Source organism: Gymnodraco acuticeps, unplaced genomic scaffold (genome assembly GCF_902827175.1).
Source record: "Gymnodraco acuticeps unplaced genomic scaffold, fGymAcu1.1, whole genome shotgun sequence".
NCBI classification, from domain to species: Eukaryota; Metazoa; Chordata; class Actinopteri; order Perciformes; family Bathydraconidae; genus Gymnodraco; species Gymnodraco acuticeps.
In genome coordinates, this window is record NW_022990981.1 from 686,501 (window position 1) to 711,945 (window position 25,445).

The 25,445-nt window shown below is 42.6% G+C and overlaps 1 protein-coding gene across 1 annotated transcript; it reads left to right on the plus strand.

The window, feature by feature from the left end:
• The first annotated feature begins 811 nt into the window (after positions 1-811).
• rfc4 (replication factor C (activator 1) 4) lies at positions 812-20,176 on the plus strand. The gene is made up of 11 exons (XM_034235568.1): positions 812-1,108; positions 9,654-9,777; positions 10,024-10,102; positions 12,910-12,989; positions 13,095-13,214; positions 13,890-14,033; positions 14,117-14,237; positions 18,170-18,295; positions 18,379-18,459; positions 18,595-18,708; positions 19,769-20,176. Exons 2-11 carry the CDS (start codon positions 9,662-9,664, stop codon positions 19,862-19,864), a joined length of 1,077 nt encoding a protein of 358 aa, XP_034091459.1. The 5' UTR covers positions 812-1,108; positions 9,654-9,661; the 3' UTR covers positions 19,865-20,176.
• The last annotated feature ends 5,269 nt before the right edge of the window (positions 20,177-25,445 follow it).

A 25,445-nucleotide genomic window follows, 5' to 3' on the forward strand; every position in this document is an offset into this window, starting at 1 on the left:
TGTTGGATAGATAGGGTGGGGGTTAATAGGTCCATAACAGAAATCCTGGGCCTGGAACAACATGGATTGGAGCTATAATGGAACATTGACTGATCCTCAGACAGAAGTGTCACCTGCTTTTATTAGATCTGAGGTAGGGGACTTGAAAATTGTACACAATTGAAATTAATATTGTTTTTTCCTGAGTCTCTTTAAAGACAACATCCTTGCTTTCTGATTCATCATAATTTTTTTTGAGGGCTCAACAAAACAAATCAATGGCCTACCTACACCCATCATAGATCATTCATGTTTTAGGCTCATTCACTGCTACCTAGGCCACTCTGCTGATCCCGCTCCATGTTTTGATTAAAGCCAACCATGTGAGGCAGGGACATTAGCATCTCTCCATGAGCCTGTGTCCACTGGGACTAGATTGCCTGGGAGACGACTATTAGCCAGAGACATCTGCACTCAGTCTCATCCTCCCACTCATTTATCTCCCCTCAGCAGCCAATAATAGGCCCTTCTGAAGGCTTTCAAACAATAGAAACATAAAGCAGAAATGGCGGAACAGCTGGCAGACAAAGCATAATCCAAGGCATTTATTAAATACTATACATTCAAATGTTCAATTATTACCATGCAGCCAATATTTTGGAAAAAAATCAAGGAAAAGTACAAGACTATGGAAAGGAGAAAGGGAAACAAGAGAAATTGCGCGAAGAAGAAGAAGAAGAAGAAGAAGAAGAAGAAGAAGAAGAAGAAGAAGAAGAAGAAGAAGAAGAAGAAGAAGAAGAAGAAGAAGAAGAAGAAGAAGAAGAAGAAGAAGAAGAAGAAGAGAGGAGAAAAAGGAAAGGAGGAAAGGGGGGGGATACGTGAAAGGAGGAGCAGGACCATCTGATTGGTAGCAGTGATATGACGTCGGCGGAAGTTGTTTTCTCTTCCAGAGCGGGAAGCCGCTGCTGCTGCTTCAACATCGATTCGCTTTACACATGTCAACAACCAGACTCCACAACGCTGAGACACAGTTATCAGAAGCTATTTCATCTTTAGGCATTGTTAAGAAGAAGCTCATACCGTTGGATATCAACGGCAGGGTTTGTCTGACCAGCGGTGGATATATAAAGTAAGTGCGGTTTGTCTTTCTGTATAATCCTCAGATAACAATTGGCTAACACTAAAAGCTAATAGCAGGCTAACTTAGCTACATAACTGGGTGATTGTACTTAGCTTGTTCTTAATCTTTACTATGTAATGCCAGCTATAACGTGTTATTTTGCGACTCAATTATATATGCAAATACATTTTAACTCTACATGACAATGCTAAGTAACAAATTGTCAGTTTAACATCCATTGTTTATATGAATGGTTAGGGTAAGTAGCATCATAAGGCTTGTACTAAGAAGCCAGTTCAACATACCGTGGATATCTTTGAGTTATCTGGCTTAAATAACCCTAACAAACGAGATCTCGCTAAACGGTCCTTCGACGCTGGTTATCAACTCGATAAAGTGCCATTTGACCAGTCACAAAATGGAGAAGCGTACTTCTTCATGAATGAAGAGTAAACTATAATATTAGATAATCCAGGATGAAAGCAACATAGGTGCAGAGTGCAGGGAGTATTCATTATATTTAAAAGAGTTCATATACAAACATAATTGAATGCAGTAAGCACTGCAGGCTTAATTGTATATCTTAAAGACAGTGGTGATTTATTAAACGTTAAATATAAGCATTTTCTAATGTGAGGAGTATATGTTCCTTCTTTTACTTGTTCTTCTGTCCTGCACCTCTCCTGGATGTTTGTGCTTTTGTAAAAAGTGTTTCATTCCAAGAAGTTTGTTACTGTAAACATTTCTACATTCAGTATGCAGCATAGGCCTCAAGAAGCTGACACCCAGCAGCTGTTGATGACATAAGAAAGCACAAATCAGCATAAAGAAATGTAATGCTAACGTGTAGGGCTGCTCGATTATGGCAAAAATCATAATCTCGATTATTTGGGTCAATATTTGTAATTGCGATTATTAAATGCGATTATTCATTGACTTTGAAAACATCCATTTATTGTACTTTAAAACAAATACAAATAATAATTGGACATTTTTAACCATTGAATTATACGTTCAGGGTAATCAACTGAAAAAACAATATAAAATAAATTATACATTCATATCTACATTTAAATAAATAATATCAAAATAATAAATACCAATAAACAAGATCAACAAATATGTTGCAGTGCACTGTCACAACCTGAAAACTCCTTAACATATAGCCAACATTTTGGTAAAACATATTCAACATATTCCACTCAGTTAAACGTTGAAGGCTGTCCAACCGTCATGGTCCAGAAGTAACAGGAAATAAATGTTGAACTACAATTTAAGACCAAATAAAAATGTTTTGGCCACCATAGCAAATGCTGGTAGGGCTGCTCATGTCATCTCTTAAAAATGTTTTGCAAGAAACTAGGGCTGCTCTTTTTTTTATTTGGAACTGGTCTACACGACACATTTTTACAGAGTACTAGTTTGATAGTTTGTAAATTACATTTCAACTTTAAGGGAAACAAATTGGGTCATTTTTTAAAATCAAAACCAATTGTCGATAACCCTTTTTAGCTTTCTGATTTACAGAGAACCAAACTGTCATGTTTATTTTTTAAGAACAAATCTGTGCCTATGGGGTGACAGTCGTCTAATATGGGTCAGATTTGAGGGCCTCTGTCTGCTCAATAGTTGGTTGGATAATATTTGTTACATTTGTGTCTGTTTCTGCATCTGTATTAGGGCTGCACGATTTTGGGCAAAAAATCGAATTGCGATTTTTCGGACAAATATTGCGATTGCGAATCGATTTGCGATATTTGTTTTTAAGCGACCCAACGGAAGTTTATTGTAAAATGCGGCCATATCTCCGGCTAGGAAGGTCGCAGCCCGAGCTACGAGTGAAAGAACTAAACTTACATGAAACTTCCGTTGGGTTGCTTTAAAATCAAGCGACGGTGACTTGGAGTCTGTAGCTCCGTGTAACTGTCTTGAGAAACCCAAGCAGATGTCGTGAGCATCTCCCGCTGTATGCTCCTTAGAGCCAGCTGAGATGTCACGTCTCTTCCCCTCTGAGTCTCTATTTGTTGTGTTATGGGGCCCTCCAGTGTCTCAGCACTGTGGTGCCACATTTCGACAATCCCCACCGACACAGCGCATGCGTGTGGCGGTGGTGCCCTTACGGCTCCAGCCGGCACTGCGCATGCGCGTGACGGTGGTGCCTTCACAACCCCAGCCGGCACTGCGCATGCGCGTGACGGTTGTGCATTTACAGCCCCAGCCGGCACTGCACATGCTCGTGACGGTGGTGCCTTCACAGACCCGTCAATTGTCCGCCCTTTGAGAGAGGCCGTAGCTGCTCTCAGAAGGGGAACAGTTGACGGACTGTTTATTGTTTTTATTGTTTTTCTTTTCATTTTTTCAAGCTGCGCCCTTGGCTCGAAGCCTGGATGCGTCAGCGGAAAATGTTTTATGACAGAAAAATCAATAAGTGTGTGACATGTGTTTATGCGGACTTGAGGATGGTGTTGAGGCATCTCTCGAGGCGGCGGGAACACATTTAGAGCTGGGGAACCGTAGACTTCCAGCTCTGTCACAGAGGGGAGAAGGAGGGGCTGTCACGCCACTCACTTCTTTTTCCTCGACTGCTGGCCGAAATTCTGGGTTGGCTGCGCCTGGGCTGCAGCCGGAACCGGAGATTTTCTAGGCCAGCTCGCCCTCGTCCCCTGCCTGGGCTGGGGACTCGGGGCGGACTGCGACCTCTGCGTTTTCGGTATTTTGAACCGAGCAGGGTTCGGGGCAGCTTGGACGAAGGGCTGCCGCTGCGAAGGGCTACCGCTGCGAAGGCAGCGGCTGGGCCCTTCGAGGGAGGCAGAGGTGGAGGGCCTCGTCCTCCTTCTTTTTCGACTCGCATCTCCTCTGCATGGAGGCAAGAGCGGAGCCGAAAATCCCCTCAGGAACGATGGGCATGTCAAGCACATCCTCCTTTTCCCGGTCTGGGAGGTTGGTGAGGTTGAGCCATCTAGCTCTTTCCTGCACCACCATGATCCCCATTGTTTCGCCACAGCCTGGACGGCGCAGCGTTGGACACGGAGACAAATGTCTGTGACCGCGGCCAACTCGTCCAGAACGGCCGGTCCAGGGTTACTCGACATATCCTCACAGAGCTCCGCTTGGTATGCGGTTAGCAGTGAGGAAACGTTCAGAGCCCTGGCGGACAACGCTGTAGGACTCTTCAGTCATGGTCGACTGGAAACGGTCCACCTTCGCTGGCAGCGTGGGGTTCCTGCTTGGTGACGGGCCCATCCTCGGTAGGAGGTGGGCTGCCACCAGCAGTTCCATCGGCGGTATGCGGAGCAGGCCGAGCCTCTCCATACCGTCGCAGTCTAGGGAGGAGGCACCCTGGATTGGGGCCTTGTTGCTAAAGGGTCGGTCCCTCCACAGACCAACACCTCATCCAACATCTCCGGGAAGACCGGGAGGAGTTGCCTCCTTGTCCTCGTTGCTTGGGGAGAATGTTTCCCCTCGTAACGGGACCTGGCGGTCTCCTTGTCCATTTCGGGCCACGGGATGTCTAGCCTGGACGCAGTGCGCTGACACGCGGCCTGCAGGTCCATGCTCAGACAGGGCGAAGCTGGTGTGCTATCGCCCGGGACAGCAGCCATCGCTCCCGGCTTTGCCGTTTGAGCCGATGACATGAAGATATCTTCTTCTTGCTCATCCGAATCAGACAGGAGGAACTCAGAGGTGTCCTCTTCGTCCTCCATGTAGTCTAATTCCAGGACGTCCTCCGCGGGCGAGACCATGGCGAGGTCTCGCCGGGAGCTCCCGCCTGGTGAGGCGTGGGGCTCCGTTCCCGCGTCTCTTGCCGCCACCGGGTCCCGGCCTGACACGGCGTGGGATCCCGGTTCCGCAGCTGCCGGTGTTAGTGAGCCCCAGACCGACACAGTGAGGGGCTCAGTCTCTGCGGCGGACGCCCCTGTGTCTTGATTGCCAAACGGCGAATCAGTGGACATGAGGGAGTCCTGTTCCAACAAGCTAGCTTGGTGTGCAAGCCGTCGGTGGAGGCTCTTTCGGGTGAAACGGGCACAATGCCCGCATGAGCCGGGGTTGTCGATAGCCTCCTGGGCGTGTTCCAGCCCGAGGCAGGACGAGCAGACCTGGTGTGAGTCTGTGCCTGCTATCTTCAACCCGCAGCCGCATGACCGAGCCTCCGAGTCCCTGACTCCTCTGGTGTGAGGGGGAGAGGCGTCCATCTTGTTCGCCTCGTGGCATGGAGAGGACCCGCTCGTAACAGGTACGTCGTTGAGAGAAAAAGTGTTACCAACCCGTCCTTAATCCGGAGATGTGTGGGTCCTTTGTTCTCAAAGAATATTGACTGGTGTGTCAATATACTTCTAATCCTTTTCTCCTTGCGAAGCAGAAGGAGTAGCCGGCGAGCGCCCGTCGACCGAAATGGTTATATTTGGGTTCAGTCTGTGGACCGTTAAGCTTGTCCGGCTACTATAGAGATGTGCTCTGAAGCGAGAAGAGGTGTTTGAATGACGCATGCGTCGTGGCGCAAGCTACTTATAGGGGGTGAATTCCCTGACGCTGACGTCAAGATCACCAGCCAATCAGGATTGGCGTAATGAGATTGATGCTTCTGTTTGCTCCGCGATGAGCCGCATCCCATAGTGAGACATCGAACGGAGTGTTATGAATGAGAACTCACAGTTTTAAAGGGAAAAATGGGAGAAACCTCAGGGAGAGCAACAGAGGAGGGATCCCTCTCCCAGGACGGACAGACGTGCAATAGATGCCGTGTGTAAATTGAAAAGATAATACATTTGCAACATAGGTAGTCCAAATGTTTGGAAATGCATGTGTGTATAATAGGAAGATTAATCCACGAGGATATCCATCCATGGAAAGGCCACCAAAAACTGGCCTGGCCGCTTGAGGACGGTTAAGGACGCTTAAACCGGGCTACCCGCTGCAGTGGAAATGCGCCATTAGAGACTCTAGGAACAACCAACAACCCTGCATTCTTGGAACGCAATGCCCTAGTAGGACAGTAGGGTATAATGAGTTATTTAAGGTAAGATGGCGCCTGCCCTTTAAGGGCTTTGTAGGCGAGAAGAAGAATTTTAAATTATATCCTGTGTTCTATAGGGAGCCAGTGTAAGGCAGCCAGAACAGGAGTAATGTGGTCCCTTTTCCTAACTCTGGTTAGTTCACGAGCTGCAGCATTTTGAATCAGCTGAAGCGACTTGACTGACTTCTTGGTACACCCTGATAATAAAGAGTTACAATAATCCAGCCTTGAAGTAACAAATGCATGGACTAGTTTCTCTGCATCGTTTTGAGGCAAGATATGCCTGGTTGTTTGCAATGTTACGTAGATGGAAGTAAGCGGTCCTTGAAATTGATTTTATGTGGGCGTTAAAGGATAAATCCTGATCAAATATAACACCAAGATTCCTTACAGTCTCACTGGAGGCCAAATTAATGCCATCCATAGTTAGTATATCCTTAGATAATTTGTTTCGTAGATTCTTCGGGCCAAGTACAATAACTTGTTTTTTAAGTAATCACACAGCTGTTTTGCGACCGCTTTCTCAAGAATTTTTGAGAGGAACGGAAGATTAGAAATAGGTCTATAATTGGCTCTCTGCTGGAACTGCTACCCCCGCGACCCGACCACGGATAAGCGGGAGAAGATGGATGGATGGATGGATGGTTTTATCACTGCTACTTTGAATGATTGTGGAACATAGCCTGATAATAAAGACATTCATAATATTTAATAAAGAAGTGCTAATTAATGGTAAAACTTCCTTCAACAGCTTAGTTGGAATTGGGTCTAACATACACGTTGATGGTTTAGAAGAGAGAATCATTGAATTTAATTGTTCAAGGTTTATGGCTGAAAAGCATTCTAGTTTACTATCTAGTGTAATATTAGAACTTACGTTTCCGGGAGCTGTTGATAACACTATACTGGTCAAAGGCAAGAGTTCATTAATTTTGATTCCAAGAGTAACAATGTTATCATTAAAAAAGCACATAAAATCATTACTACTGAGTGCTATGGGAATAGAAGGCTCAATCGAGCTGTGGCTCTCTGTCAGCCTGGCTACAGTGCTGAAAAGAAATCTTGCATTATTCTTATTCTCATCTATTAATGAAGAGTAGTAGGCTGCTCTCGCTTTACGCAGTGCTTTCTTATATTCATTGAGAGTAATATGCCAAATTAAACGAGATTCTTCAAGTTTAGTGGAACGCCATATCCTTTCAAGTTGTCTCGACTTTTGCTTTATTTTGCGGGTTTCGGCATTATGCCATGGAGCTAATCTATGTTTTATTTTCTTCTTTTTCAAAGGAGCAACAGAGTCTAATTTTATTCGCAGCGCATCTGTAGCACTATCAACAACATGATCAATTTGGGGTGGTGTACATTTTGTATACGTTTCCTCCCCTACATGCAGACATGCTATCGAGTTAAGTATTGGTGGAATCTCTTCCTTAAATTTGGCTATAGCACTAACAGATAAGTTTCTGCTGCAGGAGCTTTTGACTAATGCTTTGTAGTCTAGTAACAGTACTTCAAAAGTTACTAAGAAATGGTCGGATAAAGCAGGATTATGCGGTTCGACTAATAGTTGCTCAATTTCAATACCATAAGTCAGAACAAGGTCGAGAGTGTGATTATAGCAGTGGTTTGGTTTATTTACACTCTGACGAAAACCAACAGAATCTAATATAGAGTTAAATGCAACAGTAAGGCTATTTTTATCATCGTTAACATGAATATTAAAGTCACCTACGATAATTACTTTATCTGTTTTAAGAACCAAAGTTGATAAAAACTCAGAGAATTCTGATAAGAATTCTGAATAAGGACCTGGTGCACGGTAACCTGTAACAAATAAGATTGGCTGCAAAGTTTTCCAGGTCGGATGCGTAAGTCTAAAAACAAGACTTTCAAAGGAGGTATAATTTAATTTTGATAAGTAAACTTGAGTCAAAGATTGCTGCAACTCCACCTCCTCGGCCCGTGCCTCGGGCAATATGAGTATTGATATGGCTGGGTGGAGTGGCCTCATTTATGCTGACATATTCTTCATGTCTCAACCAAGTTTCAGTGAGACAGCATATATCAATATTATAATCTGATATTAAATCATTTACCAATATTTCTTTAGATGCTAGAGATCTTATGTTTAAGAGACCACATTTAATCTGCCTGTTTTGTTGCACTGTAGTAGTTGTTACATTTACTTTTATTAGGTTATTATGTATGACACCTCTATTAGGTTTTACCTTAAATTGTCCTTGGGCAGACACACACATCGTTAATATTGGGTATTTTATTGGGTTCGGGATTCCTATGGATGACTGCCTAGGAGAGAGCGCAGAGAAGCGTGTAAGACTGCGACTCCGCCTCCTGGTCTCAACTCCAGTTTGTCATGGATTAAGTCCACAAAGCCCTGAAATGTTTGCCGAAATGAGATTTGCACCTTCCAAAGTAGGATGAATGCCGTCTCTCTTAATCAGACCAGGTTTTCCCCAAAAGGCTGTCCAATTATTTACGAAGCCCACATTGTTTGCTGGGCACCACCAAGACAACCAGCGCTGAAATGATAACATGCGGCTATACATGTCATCATTGATCAGATTGGGGAGGGGACCAGATCATTCACCCTGTAATAGAAACACGTGATGGAGCATTACTAACCTCGTGGACTTCGGGTCGTGGCTAAACCTGTCTCTGCAGTCCTGCCTTGGGTCTCGTCATGCTGCTTCCCTGATGGCTTCCACAGGATTGTAGCTGACATCGTCGTGGATTCCTCTTCTTATTACAGACACATGCATTTCCTAACATTCGGTCTATATGCTGTAAAATGTATTATCTCTTCGATGTACACACGGCATCTATTGCACGTCTGTCCGTCCTGGGAGAGGGATCCCTCCTCTGTTGCTCTCCCTGAGGTTTCTCCCATGTTCCCCTTAAACTGTGGGGTTTTTCTCTGGAAGTTTTTCCTTGTACGATGTGAGGGTCTAAGGATAGAGGGTGTCGTTTTTCTCATACTGATATTCTGAACAATCTGTGCTGTTGTATTTGCTGTAAAGTGTCTCTACTGTAGGCTAATTTTATTATATGTACAGCACTTTGGCTCGACCAAAAATCGTTTATAAATGTGCTATATAAATAAAACTTGATTTGATTTGACCTGACTCAGATGGTTTGTTTCACCAAACCATCAAGGAAAGCTCCATTGGAAGTCTTTTGGAAAGGGCAGGCACTTTAAAAAATACTTGGCAGGTGATTGGATCAATCTGTCTATCATCTTCTATCATGGGCCACTTCTGATTGGTTAACAATGGCTGGTACATGTGGAGCACAGCACTTCTGATTGGTTAACAATGGCTGGTACATGTGGAGCACAGCACTTCTGATTGGTGTGGATGACTGAGACACAAGAAGAAAAAAAAGAAATGTGAAAAAAGATCGCAAGCTTTGCGATTTGATAATCGCATAATTTCAAATTTCGATTTAAAATCGATTAATCGTTCAGCCCTAATCTGTATGTGTATTTATCCCAAGCCTTTCTTCTGCTTTTACCAACACCAGGAGCAGTCATGCAGGCCTTTCTGAAAGGAGCGACCGTTCAGACCAGCAGACCTCAGAAAGACAAGGCAGCAGCGGGGCCCGGCACGGAGAAGAAAGCCAAGGCTGTTCCATGGGTAGAAAAATAGTAAGTTTGAATCACAAAGTGTACTGGGAATTATGTCAGTTTGTAACCAACCAATGGTAAAGAGCCACAAATGGCAGGCCTCAAGACATCCCAGGGACTGGAAAATTAGTTTAGGATGCAGTCAACTCACAATAACGCATTTAGGGAGCACATATATATTTTCCTTATAATGCTTTGTTTCGAACAACAAAACCGGTGTTGAAATCGACAAGACATGTTAACATGGGGTGTTTTTTCAAATCCCAGCAGGCCAAAGTGTATTGATGATGTGGCCTTCCAGGAGGAGGTGGTCGCCGTGCTCAAGAAGTCTGTGGAAGGAGCAGATGTAAGTATGAAGCTCTCATGCTGTGTTTGAGGAACTGTTTGACACTCTTCTCATGTGAAAATGGTAAAAAAAAAGGATAGGAGAGATTGCAAAAATAAACCTCTAAGCCCCAACACTTTAATCAGCACAGGGTTCTCAGGAGTAGCATTTGTTCACCGACTAAAAAAACTGCGCACACTACACGGCTACATAACTGCTGATTTTATACTCACTGCACACACACTCACTTCTCTGCATTAACAATACTAACAGCATAGTCCATGCGGCCTTTAGCTGATTATTCTATAAAGCAATATGCAAAGAGAAAGGGACGGGCGGAGTGAGAAACATTGAAATGTTTTGTATCAGACACAACCATTGTGTGGAAACATTTTTATAAATGGTGAGACCAAATCATTTGTTGGTGTCACTAACTGAGAAAGTTGGTATCACCAGTGCTACCAATGTAAAATAAATACTATATAACAGGGGTCTCCAACACGTCGATCGCGATCTACCGGTAGCTTATGCCAATGCAGCTTTTCAGTAGCTCGCCGCTCGCGGTTCACAGACTGTGGAAAAAATCCGACAATAATAAATGCACCTGAATCAGTCGCTGCGGTTCAGACACACATGGATTTATGTGTTAACAAATACTCGCGTTGGCACCATGTCAGGTTTTTGGTGGATTTAATCAAGTCTTGGATTGCAGAGCATGAACGTCCTCTTTCTATTTTCAGTTGATAAATACTTGTGTAAAGTTTGTGAAGGCAGGAGGAAAACTCACGCGATCACCATCTCCTCTCTGTTCCTCCAAACCCCGCCCCCTCCCTGAAAATAATGAGTGACAGGCTGATAGTAACCTAACCTGATATAAACGTTATTATTCACTTAATCACTGATTGAGATATGATGAAGCTAACTTAGCCTCATACATTCATGGGATTTATGTAACAGTAAGACAGAGAATGTAAGTGTGCACCCATATGTACTATTTTTGTTTGTATATGCTGTTGTAAATACTCCTGTTGTCTGCTGTGTTCAGACTTAAGTCATGTTAGTGATGCCAAATTCAGGACATTCAGTGTCCTTTCTTTAACAGAAGGCCGTTGCTAGAAGCTGCAGCTAGACTGCAGAAGCATTAGTTTTTTGATTTTGAGGATGGAACAATTTCACACACAGATATAGGGAGGCTAGACCTATACAATTGATTTATTATGGTTTATCATTTCATGTCAAGACGAAGAAGAAAAAGAAAAAGATGGCTGAACTGTTCAGTGTCAATCTTGTGGATTGTCATAAAATCTAAATAGGCTACAGAACAAGACTGACTGATGAACATTGAAATGACTCTATTAGAGTGAACCTAAGTGGGTCCAGCATACACCTCTATGGTGGACTCCATGCCGTGCCAGTCATTTCACTAACTGAAAATAAGATGCTTGTCAGGTGGTGATTAAGGCGATGTATTTACTATGTGGGCCATAATAAGTGAAAACATTTTCTTTTTCTCTTGGACATTTATGTGAATTGTCAGTGATGTACACTATGTGGGCGTCTGGGCCATAATAATATGGGATAAATTGTGAAGTTAAGATTTTTGATAATAATAATGGGTTTCATTTATAAAGCACTTCATATTTGACTTCAAATCCCGAAGTGCTACAAGCAGTGAGCATGAACAGTATAAAAACATTACACAACACGGTAGAATTAATAAAAAGCAATACAAACAAACAATACAAATAAAATTTAAAAAAAGGGTGGTAATAAATAAAAGGTCTAGGGAACGTCTCTATTGAATAGATGGGTTTTGAGGCCTCCACGGTCTGTGGTGCTCTCATGTGGTCGGGGAGAGCATTCCACAGACTGGGGGCAGCCGAGCAGAAGGCCCGGTCTCCCATAGTACGGAGCTTAGTCCTGGGGGGTTTGAGGAGGTTGGATTTGCTGGAGCGGGTGGTCCGCAAGGAGGTATGGGGGGTGAGGAGTTCTTTGAGGTAGGGAGGGGCAGTTCCATGGATACACAGGTGGGTGAGGACGGAGACCTTGAATTCGATACTCAGTTCCACGGGGAGCCAGTGTAGTGCTTTAAGGATGGGGGTGATGTGATCGTATTTGCGCACCCTCATCAGGATCCTAGCAGCGCTGTTCTGAATGTACTGGAGCTTCTGGATGCTTTTGTTAGGGATCCCGATGAGGAGTGCATTGCAGTAGTCCAGCCTGGAGGAGACAAAGGCGTGGACCAGCTTTTCGGCGTCAGACAGAGTGAGTGTGGGGCGGAGTTTGGCGATGTTCCTGAGGTGATAAAAGGAGTTCTTACACAGCTGTTTAATGTGAGCCTCAAAGGTCAGATGGGCGTTCATTTTCAAACCCAGGTTGGTTGATAAGCTTTGGGTATTGCAATATCACACAATGTACAAAAGTAGCTTAACCCTTATGTTGTGTTCGGGTCTCCCGTGACCCGTTTCAAGTTAAAATTATATAATAACTACGCTCTAGTTTTTTTTATCGGAACAAGGCTTCATGATATCCTCCACAACAGCTATATAAACACTACAAAACTGATTTTGACAATTTTTGCCAAGTCTGAAGGTCTCTAAAAACAAAAGTGTATAATTTGGTGTTGGGGTCTGGGAAGACCCAGCAGAATTGTTTTGGGTGAGTGGGTCAAATTTGGCCCAATCAAGATTCATCTTTGACTTTAGACACCCCTCCCCGCCCGCTTCATCCACTGTAACAATACATCTGCTAAATCATGCAGTTTTCCTGTTTCCTCCTTCATACCCAGGATGGCTTAATCACAGTTTCTCTTTTTGTTGTATCTGCAGCTTCCCAACTTGCTCTTCTACGGCCCCCCCGGAACAGGAAAGACCTCCACCATCTTAGCTGCTGCCAGAGAGCTTTATGGGTGAGTGCGCTGTTGATATTGTGGGTAAAAAGCAGATCTATTTCAGCCAGTTTATAATCTGATCATTCACCTGTTTTCTCTTGGTATGAACCGCCCCCCCTGCAGGCCCCAGCTGTACAGGCAGAGGGTGCTGGAGCTCAACGCCTCCGATGAACGAGGCATCCAGGTAGTCAGACAGAAGGTGAAGAACTTCGCTCAGCTCACCGTGGCCGGGTCACGCCAAGAGTAAGTACGCATGGACTCATTCTCAAATATAGGGCAAGTTGTCTCATGGTTGCTCTGTAACTCATCATCAATCATCATTTTGTTTTTAAACAATTAGTGTTAGAAATGAGTGATGTACCAATACCGATTTAGAATAGCGTTTTTGTATTTTTATCTTGTTTTTATTTAGTCTCCTTTTAGGGAAACAAAATAATGAAATCTTGTGAAAAAATATGAAGTGTTTTTCCGCCCTTCCTCCATCTAACTCTGAATAAGCAAAATGAACTTTGAAAACGTCTCTTTAGTCTATTTAAAAAACATCTTCTCATTGGGAAGATACTAAGTACCAGCAGACAGTGGTTGCGTTTAATTCTTGTTATCCGCCATACTCCATTATTGCCCATTATTTTTTTCTTATGATAATAAAATGCATATTTAATAGATTTAAAATCCATTCATTCAATTCAATTGTTATTTAATACATTTACAGATCAAGCTTTTAGTTTATGCATTTATATTGGCATGAATGATTGCAATCACTTTACATGGATCAGATGAGATTTACTTAAGAGTTCACAAAAGCTGATATTGATATCTGGTCAACACAGTGCATCTTGAGTAGTATCAGATGTGTATCATGGTTCATTCTAATTGATGAATTAAACGTTGAGTCACGGTGTTTTGCTATGTTTGCAGTGGGAAGCCGTGTCCTCCTTTCAAGATCATCATCCTGGACGAGGCGGACTCCATGACGGGGCCGGCCCAGGCGGCTCTGAGGCGCACCATGGAGAAGGAGTCCCGCACCACCCGCTTCTGCCTCATCTGCAACTACATCAGCAGGTCATCTGTCCATCCCTGAGCGCACACTCACTCCCTCTCTCTGTGACTGATCCTGACCCTGCTCCGGTCTGTGTGTTTTATAGGATCATCGAGCCCCTTACCTCCAGATGTTCCAAGTTTCGCTTCAAACCTCTGTCCAATCAGATCCAAGAAGAGCGGCTGCTGGATATCTGTGAGAAGGAGAGCCTTAAATACAGCAAAGAGGTAAAGGAGAACAGCTGACTCACTACTCAACTGTTGCTTTGATTTAAAAAAATTATATGAAATTGCCTAAAAAAGAGGGTGAACAATAATAGAAGGGTTGTTTACCTATAGTTGTTTGCCAAAACAGAACTTTAAAACTTAAAGATCGTATATTTGAGCTTTGAAAGGTGGGTTTTGGTGGGTTTTGTCCTTCATCTGTATGGCAGGATTGTAATGGCCAGTATTAGGGGTGTAACGGTTCACAGAAGTCACGGTTCGGTTCGTACCTCGGTTTGGGGGTCACGATTCGGTACGGGTTCGGTACAACAAGAAAAAGCAACAAAAAAAGTCCCAAATGCATAATTCCAGGTTTGTTATTTATTTTTGAACAGAAGTGCAAGTTTCAGTATAAAAATAAGGACCTCTGACATTTTGAATAATTAACTGTATTAGACAGTTAAAAACAAACCACAAACAGTACCACACACACTCAGATGGCCGTATTATCTATAATGGCTGATGTCAAACAAAAAGGTTTCATCAAGCTGTAAAACAAAAAAGAATGTCTTGAAAATATTACAAAATAAATAATAAGAAAGTGTTTCAAGGGCGCATAGCAATTGAAATATATATGCCTATAGCTTCCGTTATTTATTTTGGTCTCTCGGCTTTTATGTCTATTGGCTTCTTAAAAACAGCGGGGATCAGCTGTTGAACTGCTGTTGTCTTTTGCCGGTCTCCAGTGATTGGCAAATCTGGGTGATGCCTTCTGATATGATTTAGCATGTTTGCCGTGTGTTACCATTAGCATACCGCACCACTGTCGAACAACGCCGACACACCGTCCTCGTCCGATCCACCACTCGCACACTTAATCGTTGTTTTAGTCCACAAGGAACCCGAAATGTTCCCACACAGCTGATTTAAACTAAGCAGGTGGGTTCTAGCTCCTGTGTGTTATCTGAAATCGACATACTAACTTTTCTTCTTCTTGTATTTAGTTTGTTTTGTTGTGTCACTGTTTTCTTCTTCATTTGTTGTTTAAGGGCGGCTGGCAAACGGCTTTTAGGCGCAATACCGCCCCTGGATTATATACAGTGGGGCAAAAAAGTATTTAGTCAGCCACCAATTGTGCAAGTTCTCCCACTTAAAAAGATGAGAGAGGCCTGTAATTTTCATCCTAGGTATACCTCAACTATGAGAGACAAAATGAGAAAAAAAAAAAATCCAGAAAATCACATTGTTTGATTTTTAAAGAATTTATTTGCAAATTATGGTGGAAAATAAGTATTTGGTCAATAACAAAAGTTCATCTCAATACTTTGTTATATACCCTTTGTTGGCAATGACAGAGGTCAAACGTTTTCTGTAAGTCTTCACAAGGTTTTCACACACTGTTGCTGGTATTTTGGCCCATTCCTCCATGCAGATCTCCTCTAGAGCAGTGATGTTTTGGGGCTGTCGCTGGGCAACACGGACTTTCAACTCCCTCCAAAGATTTTCTATGGGGTTGAGATCTGGAGACTGGCTAGGCCACTCCAGGACCTTGAAATGCTTCTTACGAAGCCACTCCTTCGTTGCCCGGGCGGTGTGTTTGGGATCATTGTCATGTTGAAAGACCCAGCCACGTTTCATCTTCAATGCCCTTGCTGATGGAAGGAGGTTGTCACTCAAAATCTCACGATACATGGCCCCATTCATTCTTTCCTTTACACGGATCAGTCGTCCTGGTCCCTTTGCAGAAAAACAGCCCCAAAGCATGATGTTTCCACCCCCATGTTTCACAGTAGGTATGGTGTTCTTTGGATGCAACTCAGCATTCTTTCTCCTCCAAACACGTCTAGTTGAGTTTTTACCAAAAAGTTCTATTTTGGTTTCATCTGACCATATGACATTCTCCCAATCCTCTTCTGGATCATCTAAATGCTCTCTAGCAAACTTCAGACGGGCCTGGACATGTACTGGCTTAAGCAGGGGGACACGTCTGGCACTGCAGGATTTGAGTCCCTGGCGGCGTAGTGTGTTACTGATGGTAGCCTTTGTTACTTTGGTCCCAGCTCTCTGCAGGTCATTGACTAGGTCCCCCCGTGTGGTTTTGGGATTTTTGCTCACCGTGCTTGTGATCATTTTGACCCCACGGGGTGAGATCTTGCGTGGAGCCCCAGATCGAGGGAGATTATCAGTGGTCTTGTATGTCTTCCATTTTCTAATAATTGCTCCCACAGTGTATTTCTTCACACCAAGCTGCTTACCTATTGCAGATTCAGTCTTCCCAGCCTGGTGCAGGTCTACAATTTTGTTTCTGGTGTCCTTTGACAGCTCTTTGGTCTTGGCCATAGTGGAGTTTGGAGTGTGACTGTTTGAGGTCGTGGACAGGTGTCTTTTATACTGATAACGAGTTCAAACAGGTGCCATTAATACAGTTAACAAGTGGAGGACAGAGGAGGCTCTTAAAGAAGAAGTTACAGGTCTGTGAGAGCCAGAAATCTTGTTTGTTTGTAGGTGACCAAATACTTATTTTACCGAGGAATTTACCAATTAATTCATTAAAAATCCTACAATGTGATTTCCTGGATTCTTTCCCCCCATTCTGTCTCTCATAGTTGAAGTGTACCTAGGATGAAAATTACAGGCCTCTCTCATCTTTTTAAGTGGGAGAACTTGCACAATTGGTGGCTGACTAAATACTTTTTTGCCCCACTGTACAGTGCAGTGGATACTGCCTTAAGTGACAGACTTTTTTCCCACTCATAAAAAAAGGCGTATTCGTCGTGTGACTGCATGAACCGAGCCGTGGACGAATACGGATACCGTTACACCCCTAGCCAGTATACATGTTACGCCCCTGATAAACGGGCTGAAATAGGCCATCTAGTACATTGCAAATCATCACTGTTGGGGTATATTTAGCTTTGCTTAGATGTTTAACCTTTTAACCATGACCATCACGTTTTCCTTACCTACTTCTATAGTTTTAGTCAATTGTTGCATGGATATTGTAAAATATAATACTTTTCCTCACAACTAGCTGTTAAACATTGTTTAGTCTTAGTCTTATACACCTATAAACAGATTTCTGTTAACGTCATGCTGTAAATTGATTTAACATCGATTTATGATTTGACGGGTTCACCATAGTCTTGATCTGCCAGTAAACATAATAAATGTATTCAGAGATGCAGATTTCTCTACAGAATGCCCTGTAACTTCCTGAATACCGGTTCTATTGTCTGATCTATTCAGCTCTTATGCCAAAACATGTTTTTTTAATAGCTACAACATCCTCTGGGACATGCAGGCTCTGACGGATGACTATGCAACATCAAGTGCAAATGATTTAGAATTTCATATTTTTTTTAATTTCTCCAAAATTGTTTGAAAATTATTTATTGACAAAAGCTGTCTGCTTTCTGTTGTAATTATTTAAATCAATGCATCAATAATATAAACAATGCCGTTTTCATTTAAAAAATGGTTTATACAATGGCATAAATAAAGACCATCCATCTAATGTTATCCTATTACAGTATTGTATTGCAGAATGTTGCTATCATATACAGCAATACAGTTTTATTATAATACTTGAATTCATTATTGAAAGATAAATGATAGAAGTTATGGTTATTCATTATTTTTAAGCTAACCAAAGGATAAATTGACTTTGAGAAAATCAATAAATTAATCAAAACAAACTGAGATTATTAGAATCATCGAACAAATATTTGATGGATTAATCCATAACAAATAATTGTAAATTGCAGCCTTAATGTGTTTTTAAAGTGCATCCTTTTCTACAACTTACCTTTTTCTCCAAGCTGAACATATGTCTGTTGGAACTGATACATTTCTATTTGAAGCAATGCTGCTCCACAGCACCTGCTGCATATCGCTGTGGGCCTCAGGAAGTGATCTACAGCTGGTGTAACCAACATCTCACGCTTTCTGTTCTTCAGAGTATAGCAGCGTTAGTGACGGTGTCTGAGGGGGACCTGCGGAAAGCCATCACCTTCCTGCAGAGTGCGGCACGCCTCAACATGGACAGGGAGATCACAGAGAGCGCCATCATTGAAATAGCTGGGGTGAGCCTCAAAGAACTGAGGATTTATGTATTTTGTGGACATATCAAAGCCCTTAATGCTCACTCTGTTGTTATTTACTCCAGGTCGTCCCTCCCAAGATGATTGACGGCTTGCTCCAGATATGTCTCTCAGGAACTTTTGAGAAACTAGAGGTCGCAGTCAGGGTAGGGGGTCTCATTTATTGTTATTGTATCCTAACTGTTAACACTAAAAAACCAATATGTCATATCCTCACGTGTTTAATGTACATGGTCCCTGACAACTAAACAAATAATCTAAACTAATGTCTCCTCCATCAGAACATGGTGGATGAAGGCTACGCAGCCACACAGATCCTGGGTCAGCTCCATGAGGCTGTCATAGAGCACGACCTGAGTGACAAGCAGAAGTCAGTCATAACAGAGAAGATGGCGGTAAGTGATCTGATGGAGCTCCAGGTTAAGATTAAGACCTTTACTAATCCCAGAGGGGAAATTCAGTAAAGGCCCAAAATACACGCTCACAAGCACAACAAAGACCTGCAGATATGCGCTGATGGAGAGATCGCAGATCGAAGGGGCTGCCAGTGTTCTGGAAGGGGGTTTGGTGCCTTGCTCATGGACATCTCAGCAGTGCCCAGGAGCAAACGCACCTCTCCAGCTACCCTTTGTTTCTTGTTCCGATCAGGACTTGAACCGTCAAACCTTCTTTTCCTAAGCCAACTCCCTACAGACTCAGCTCAAAATGTCAAAACAAAATGTTTGCTTAATATTTGGAGAACAAAAACAAAGCTATTGTCACTACCCGATCTGTCCCCCTGCCCGATCTGTACTGCGCATGTGCGAGATGGTCCGCCATATTGGAGAACTCCGGATGGCAACCCAGGATGGACACTTGACACAGTGGCTTTTGGCAAAGCTGAAAAAGAAAACTCGAGAGAGATGAGTTATTGTTATTACAACGTGACTTCACTATTATTTAACAACTCTTTTTATTGGGTTCTTTTATTTGGGGTTAAGTACATTGTCAGAATAAGTGAGGAATTAATTTAACTTCTGTTAGACAGCCATATGCCATACATGTGTGCATACATTCACAGTAAATATGTATTCAGTATGATAGCTGTCTAACAGAAGTTAAATCCATTTCTCACTTATTCTGACAATGTACTTAACCCCAAATAAAAGAACCCAATAAAAAGAGTTGTTAAATAATAGTGAAGTCACGTCGTAATAACAATAACTCATCTCTCTCTCGTTTTATTTTTGAGCTTTGCTAAAAGCCACTGTGTCAAGTGTCCATCTTGGGTTGCCGTCCAGAGTTGTCCAATATGGCGGACCATCTCGCACATGCGCAGTACAGATCGGGCAGGGGGACGGATCGGGTAGTGACAGCTATGATTGGAAAGCTAAGAATGTCCGCTTTTCACAATATGTGTCAGTGTGACTGATATTGAAACTTTCTATTTGTGCTTGTGGTCCCTTTTTTGTTCAGGTTGTGAGTAAGTGCCTGTCGGACGGTGCGGATGAGTACCTGCAGATGTTGAGTCTCTGTTCAGTCATCATGCAGCAGGCCTCCCAGCACAACTGAAGCATCACACAGCATAACTGTGGTCCGCTCCCAGCAGGGCCAGCTTGAGACAGCAGCACTTCACCCCCATTCAGCTCAGATCACAGCTGGGGAGGTCCAGCAGTAGATTCCACATGATAGTGTTGTCAGTTACTGTCAGAAAACACTGTCTGTGTCTTCCTCCACTTAAGACGATTACTCCAACGTGCTTAAAAAATCTGTTGCCATCAAATGTCTCTTTATTCATTTCCATGAATGTAACTACTGACCAACATATCTTTGTATACTTTTTGCATTTTTAGAAAGTAATAAACTACTTTTTGTATATTTTTAGTGTTTGTATCATTGAAGTGATTGCTCATAATGAGGACCAGTGGTGGAAGAAGTACTCAAATAGTAGTAACGGTTAATTGCACAGTTCAGAAATACCCTGCGCACAAATCTTGGTTAAGTAAAAGTACAAAAGTATTAGCATACAAATATACTTGTTTGAAAAGTACTACAAATTAAAGTATGGAAATAATATACATATTATTGCTGGTCTATAATTATATTGTGTATATCACTTTAATTGTACAGCTAGTAAAGGTGAAGCTAACTTTGCCTATTTCCATATTGCCAGATATCTTAATTTAGAATAGTGCATAACCTATTAGATTTATCTACTGATTATTTGAATCTGCAAAGTAACTTATTTTGTCAAACAAATGTAAGTAAAAAGAACAATATTTCCTTCCAAAACGTAGTGAATTAGATGTGTAAATTAGCATTAAATGGATGTAGTAATATACAAGTACCTCAAAATGTTACTTATGTACCAGTGTTGTAGTCAAGTCACCGATCTTCGAGTCAGAGTCCAAGTCTGAGTCACCCAAGAAGAGTGAGTCATCGTTACCTGTCCACGAGTCCGAGTCATATTAATAAACATGAGTGGATATATTTGTTTAAATGTAGCTGTTGGTTTGGTTCTTATCAATCAATATTTTGTATCTACATTGCTTTTATCCTTTTATTTTCTGCATTGCTTTTATTCCTTCTATATATCTGGTGTGAAGCACTTAGGGCTGCAATTATTGTAAGAAAGGTGCTATACGAATATAAGGCTTATTATTATTATTAAAGTTGGGTCGAGTTCAAAGAGCTGTTTCACAAATAAAAATGGTCTACATCATACACACTGACCGCTGTCACCATTTCAGGTTTTCTTCAGTTATTTAGTGGTTCCAAGTCATTGACATTAACATTCCACTGACCTAACTAAACCATCACTGTACTGAATGACTTTAATTTGATTAGGGATGGGTCATAAACATAAATAAATGATAGTAATCATTCTTCAGGATCAAATTCAACTTGTATAATGTGTTTGTTTAATTTCCTCATATGCATTGTTGTTGAGAACGTCATTCAAATCATTTTAACAGTGGCACAGCATAGTGCAATTTTCAATATGAAACAGTGAACTGTTACAGGCTTCCAACGGAACCCGAACGACCCGTTCATCTTTTCTTCCGTGATAAATAATAGCCCAGACAGCTGGTTACCGGACCATGTCAAGTTACAGAGCGGGGTCGCCGAGTGCTGAGGCGCATAGTGCGTAAAAGTGGCCAAAGCTCTGCTGACTCAAGAACTGCAGAATTCCATCTGGCAGTCTGATGGACCAGTCTGGGTTTGAACGATACCTGCCTGACTGCATTGTGCCAACTGTAAAGTTTGGTGGAGGAAGGATAATGCTATGGGTTGTTTTTCCTTAGTTCCAGTGAAGCGGATTATTCTTCTTGTCATTTTGGACAATTATATGCTTCCAATTTTGTAGAAACAGTTTGGGGAAGACCCTTTTCTGTGCCAGCATTACTGTGCCCCACAAAGCAAGGTCCATAAAGGCATGGTTGGATGAGTTTGGTGTGGAAGAACTTGACTGGCCCGCACAGAGCCCTGACCCCCACCCCATGGAACACCTTTGGGGTGAACTTGAACGGAGAGCCAGCCTCTCGTCCAACATCAGTGTCTGACCTCACAAATGCTCTTCTGGATGAATGTGCAGAAATCCCCACGGACACACTCGAAAATCTTATAGAAAGCCTTCCCAGAAGAGTGGACGCTGTTATAGCTGCAAAGGGGGGACCAGCTTCATATGAATCATTTGGAATGGGATGTCATTAAATCAGCCCGAAAGCATAAAGAGATATGCTGGTAAATAATCTCTGGATATTTACTCCCCGGGTCAAACCGGAGGTCACAAGTCTTGGTGTTATATTAGATTCAGATCAAAGCTTCAGCAACGTGACAAAAACATCGTTCTTTCACCTAAGAAACATTTCTAAAGTAAGACCATTCATAAACAGAGATGGGGTCGTTACTAAAAAAAAAAGTAATATATTACACTACTTCGTTACTCTCTACATACTCGTTACTTTACTCGTTACTTTACTCGCAGGGCCGGCCCGCCCGCCCCTCCCTGCAGGCAGATCACGCAGACTGCTAAAGTTTCAAATGTTCTCTTTAGTTCAGTTTCCATTGTCGCATAAGACTGATCCAGATCCTGAATGTTTTCCTATCTGACCGTGGCTGTCCTCTGTCTCCTGCTATCTGTCTATCTCTGCTCACGCTGTTGCGTCGGCGTGTTGGCCATGTGTTGCACTGGAACCAGACACCGCAAAGACTTCAGCCGAGCACGTACGTACTGCGCATGCGTGAGTGGCAATAACTCTCCTTACCAGCAGGCGGCGGTAGTGTGTATTCGTCATTCAAAACAGGCAACAACCGGAAAACAGAGCAGAAGAACAGACTACGTGATATAAACAAACAACAAATAGCTGTGTGTTAGCTTCACCTTAGCATGTTCTTTGCAGGTGTTTGTTGAGGTTTGATTATAACTGATTTTAGTAAGTAACGAAGTAACGCGTGCCACAAACTGCAGTTCATCTAGTGGCCGACAGGGGATGGATGCAAAAAGGAGCAATTCCCATGTTAAAATGCCCAACTTTACAGCAGAAATAAACATGTTTCTAGCCTGGATCCAATAAAACTTATTCTGGATATAGTTAGATTCCACCTTCATGACAATGGAATAGGGAGTGCATTTTTTTACCGTGAGTTTTTATAGTAAGTAAAGTAACTTTTGCCGTGAGTGAATGAGCGAGGGGGCGGGGCAGTTTACACACACGCAGCTGCTACATGCAGCAACACACACACACGGAGGAGATGGCGGAGAGAACGCGCTCCGAGGTGTGGTTAAACTATTCTTTCACACACACATACGGGTTTTGGGCCGAGGGCGACACTGTACTTCCGGTATCCACCATTTCACGCGAGGTGCAAGCAGAATATCATAGTCTATTGCCTTAATCAATATCTAGTCAACTCTAAAATACCACATATATGCATTGGCATGATAATATTATTGTGACAAGTGGGATATTCACCTGGTGTTTCCAGAAGATAGACGTAGATGCTGCCAAAATCGACCGAAGGCCACTTTCGAGAGTCGTTTTTCCATACATCTGCAGGCAGTCTGGAAGGGCAATCGGACAACCCACACAGCTCTAGTTTACGCTGGTAACGACCTAGAGCACACCCCTCAAGTCCAGAGATGTAATCCGAAGACATGCAGCGATTTCTTCTGTCGTTAATTCAGAAAAAAATACCTAGTGCGCTCTGCCTGGCTACGTTAGCTAGCTGTTTATATTAGCACCTCCAGGAAAATGGCGTATTTCTATATAGATATATGGCGCGCGTTGCATTGTGGGTAGCTCGTGACGTCACTGTGTGTGAAAGAATAGCCGTGTCGATGTGGACAATACTCGTTACCAAAAGTGCAATAAGTGTTTAGCATGTAAGGGCGGTAACACGAGCAATTTGTCTAAACATTTAGCAAAAGTGCTCCACATTCAGACGGAGAAATGCACCGGGTTCGACTGTCTTTCTAGCAGCTCTGTAGCCCCACCCACGAGTAACGTTTCCACGTCAGGTGTTATATATGCTAGCAGCAACACACGCAGTTAACTCAGTTATACAAACATGGGTTAATGATTAGAGGAAACTGAGTTATTTATTTTGTTAAAGTTTCAGCTATTCTGTTTACAGTTCTGTCATCAGATTATTTAATACGATTTGTTTAAACATTGTTGTTTCTTTTGATGTGAAATATTATGTATTTAATTGAAATAAAAAGCAATGTTAGTTTTGTTCACAATTTGTTTAGTTAGTTTACCTTATTTTTTTCTCCAAAAGAACCGATAAAAGTAATGTTAAAGGACCGGATCGATAAGACATAGACATAGACATACTTTATTGTCATTTCAACAAGACACAGAGTGTACTATTAAAACGTACTGGCTTACAGGAACAGGACAATATAAAAACTTGCTAAAATTGTACATATAAATAAATAATAGTGACGTGGTGCTGATAAAATTAAAGATAAAGTGTGCGTTTAAAATATAAAGACTTACTATACATATAAATAAAATAGACATACTATATAACAAATATGTACTCTTTACACAGCGTAATGTAATCTTTATGTTACTGCTGTTCAGCAGTCTGATGGCTTGGGGGAAAAAGCTATTGCAGAATCTGGCTGTTCTGCTCTTAATGCTGCGGAACCTCTTGCCGGAGTGCAGCAGGGAGAACAGAGCATGGTGAGGATGAGGGGGGTCTTTCAAAATGTTCTGGGCTTTTGTCAGGCAGCGTTTCTGAGCGGTGTCTCTGATGGGAGGGAGAGAAACTCCGATGATCTTCTCTGCTGTCCTAACCACTCTCTGCAGAGACTTCCAGTCTTTGGTGTTGCAGTCTCTCGACCAGATGGAGATGTCAGCACGCTCTCTATGGTTCCTCTGTAGAACGTGGTGAGGATGGGAGGGGGGAGCTGTGCAGGAAGTGTAGGCACTGCTGTGCCTTCTTAAATAGTGATGTAGTGTGAGTGGACCAGGTCAGACTGCTTGTGATATGCACCCCCAGGAACTTGGTGCTGTCTGTAGTCTTCACTGCTGTGCCGTTGATGTGGAGTGGTGGGTGACAGTGCTTTTTGTTCCTGAAGTCGACAATGATCTCTTTTGTTTTATCGACATTCAGGATCAGGTTGTTGGTGTTACACCAGTCTGTCAGATGTTTCACCTCCTCCCTGTAGGCCTGTTCGTTGTTGTCCCTGATGAGTCCCACCACTGTTGTATCGCCCGCATACTTTATGATGTGATTGGTACTGAACCTGGAGCATAAGCATAAGCGCTATCGATAAAAGTAGTAGTACCGTTGTGTACCCTATGTGGATGTCAGTTTTACACACATTCTGAGGCCGCCGTGCCTATGTTTTTTGTTTTCACTGCTAATTTATGCTTATGTTCTATTAGTGCAGGGGTTCCCAAACTTTTTCAGCATGAGACCCAAAACATAAATGTTGTGGTCCTAAGGGACCCAAGCTCAAAACATGTCATGATTTTCCATAATATCTACAGTTAAACAAAGAATGCAACACACCATGAATTTAAAATGAAAATATTTATTTAATTATAAAAGTGCTTCGCAGCAATTAGGTTTCTCACCATAACAACCTTCCCTTTGAGCTTGCCCAGAAAATATAACGATCAAAGCAGAAAGACGA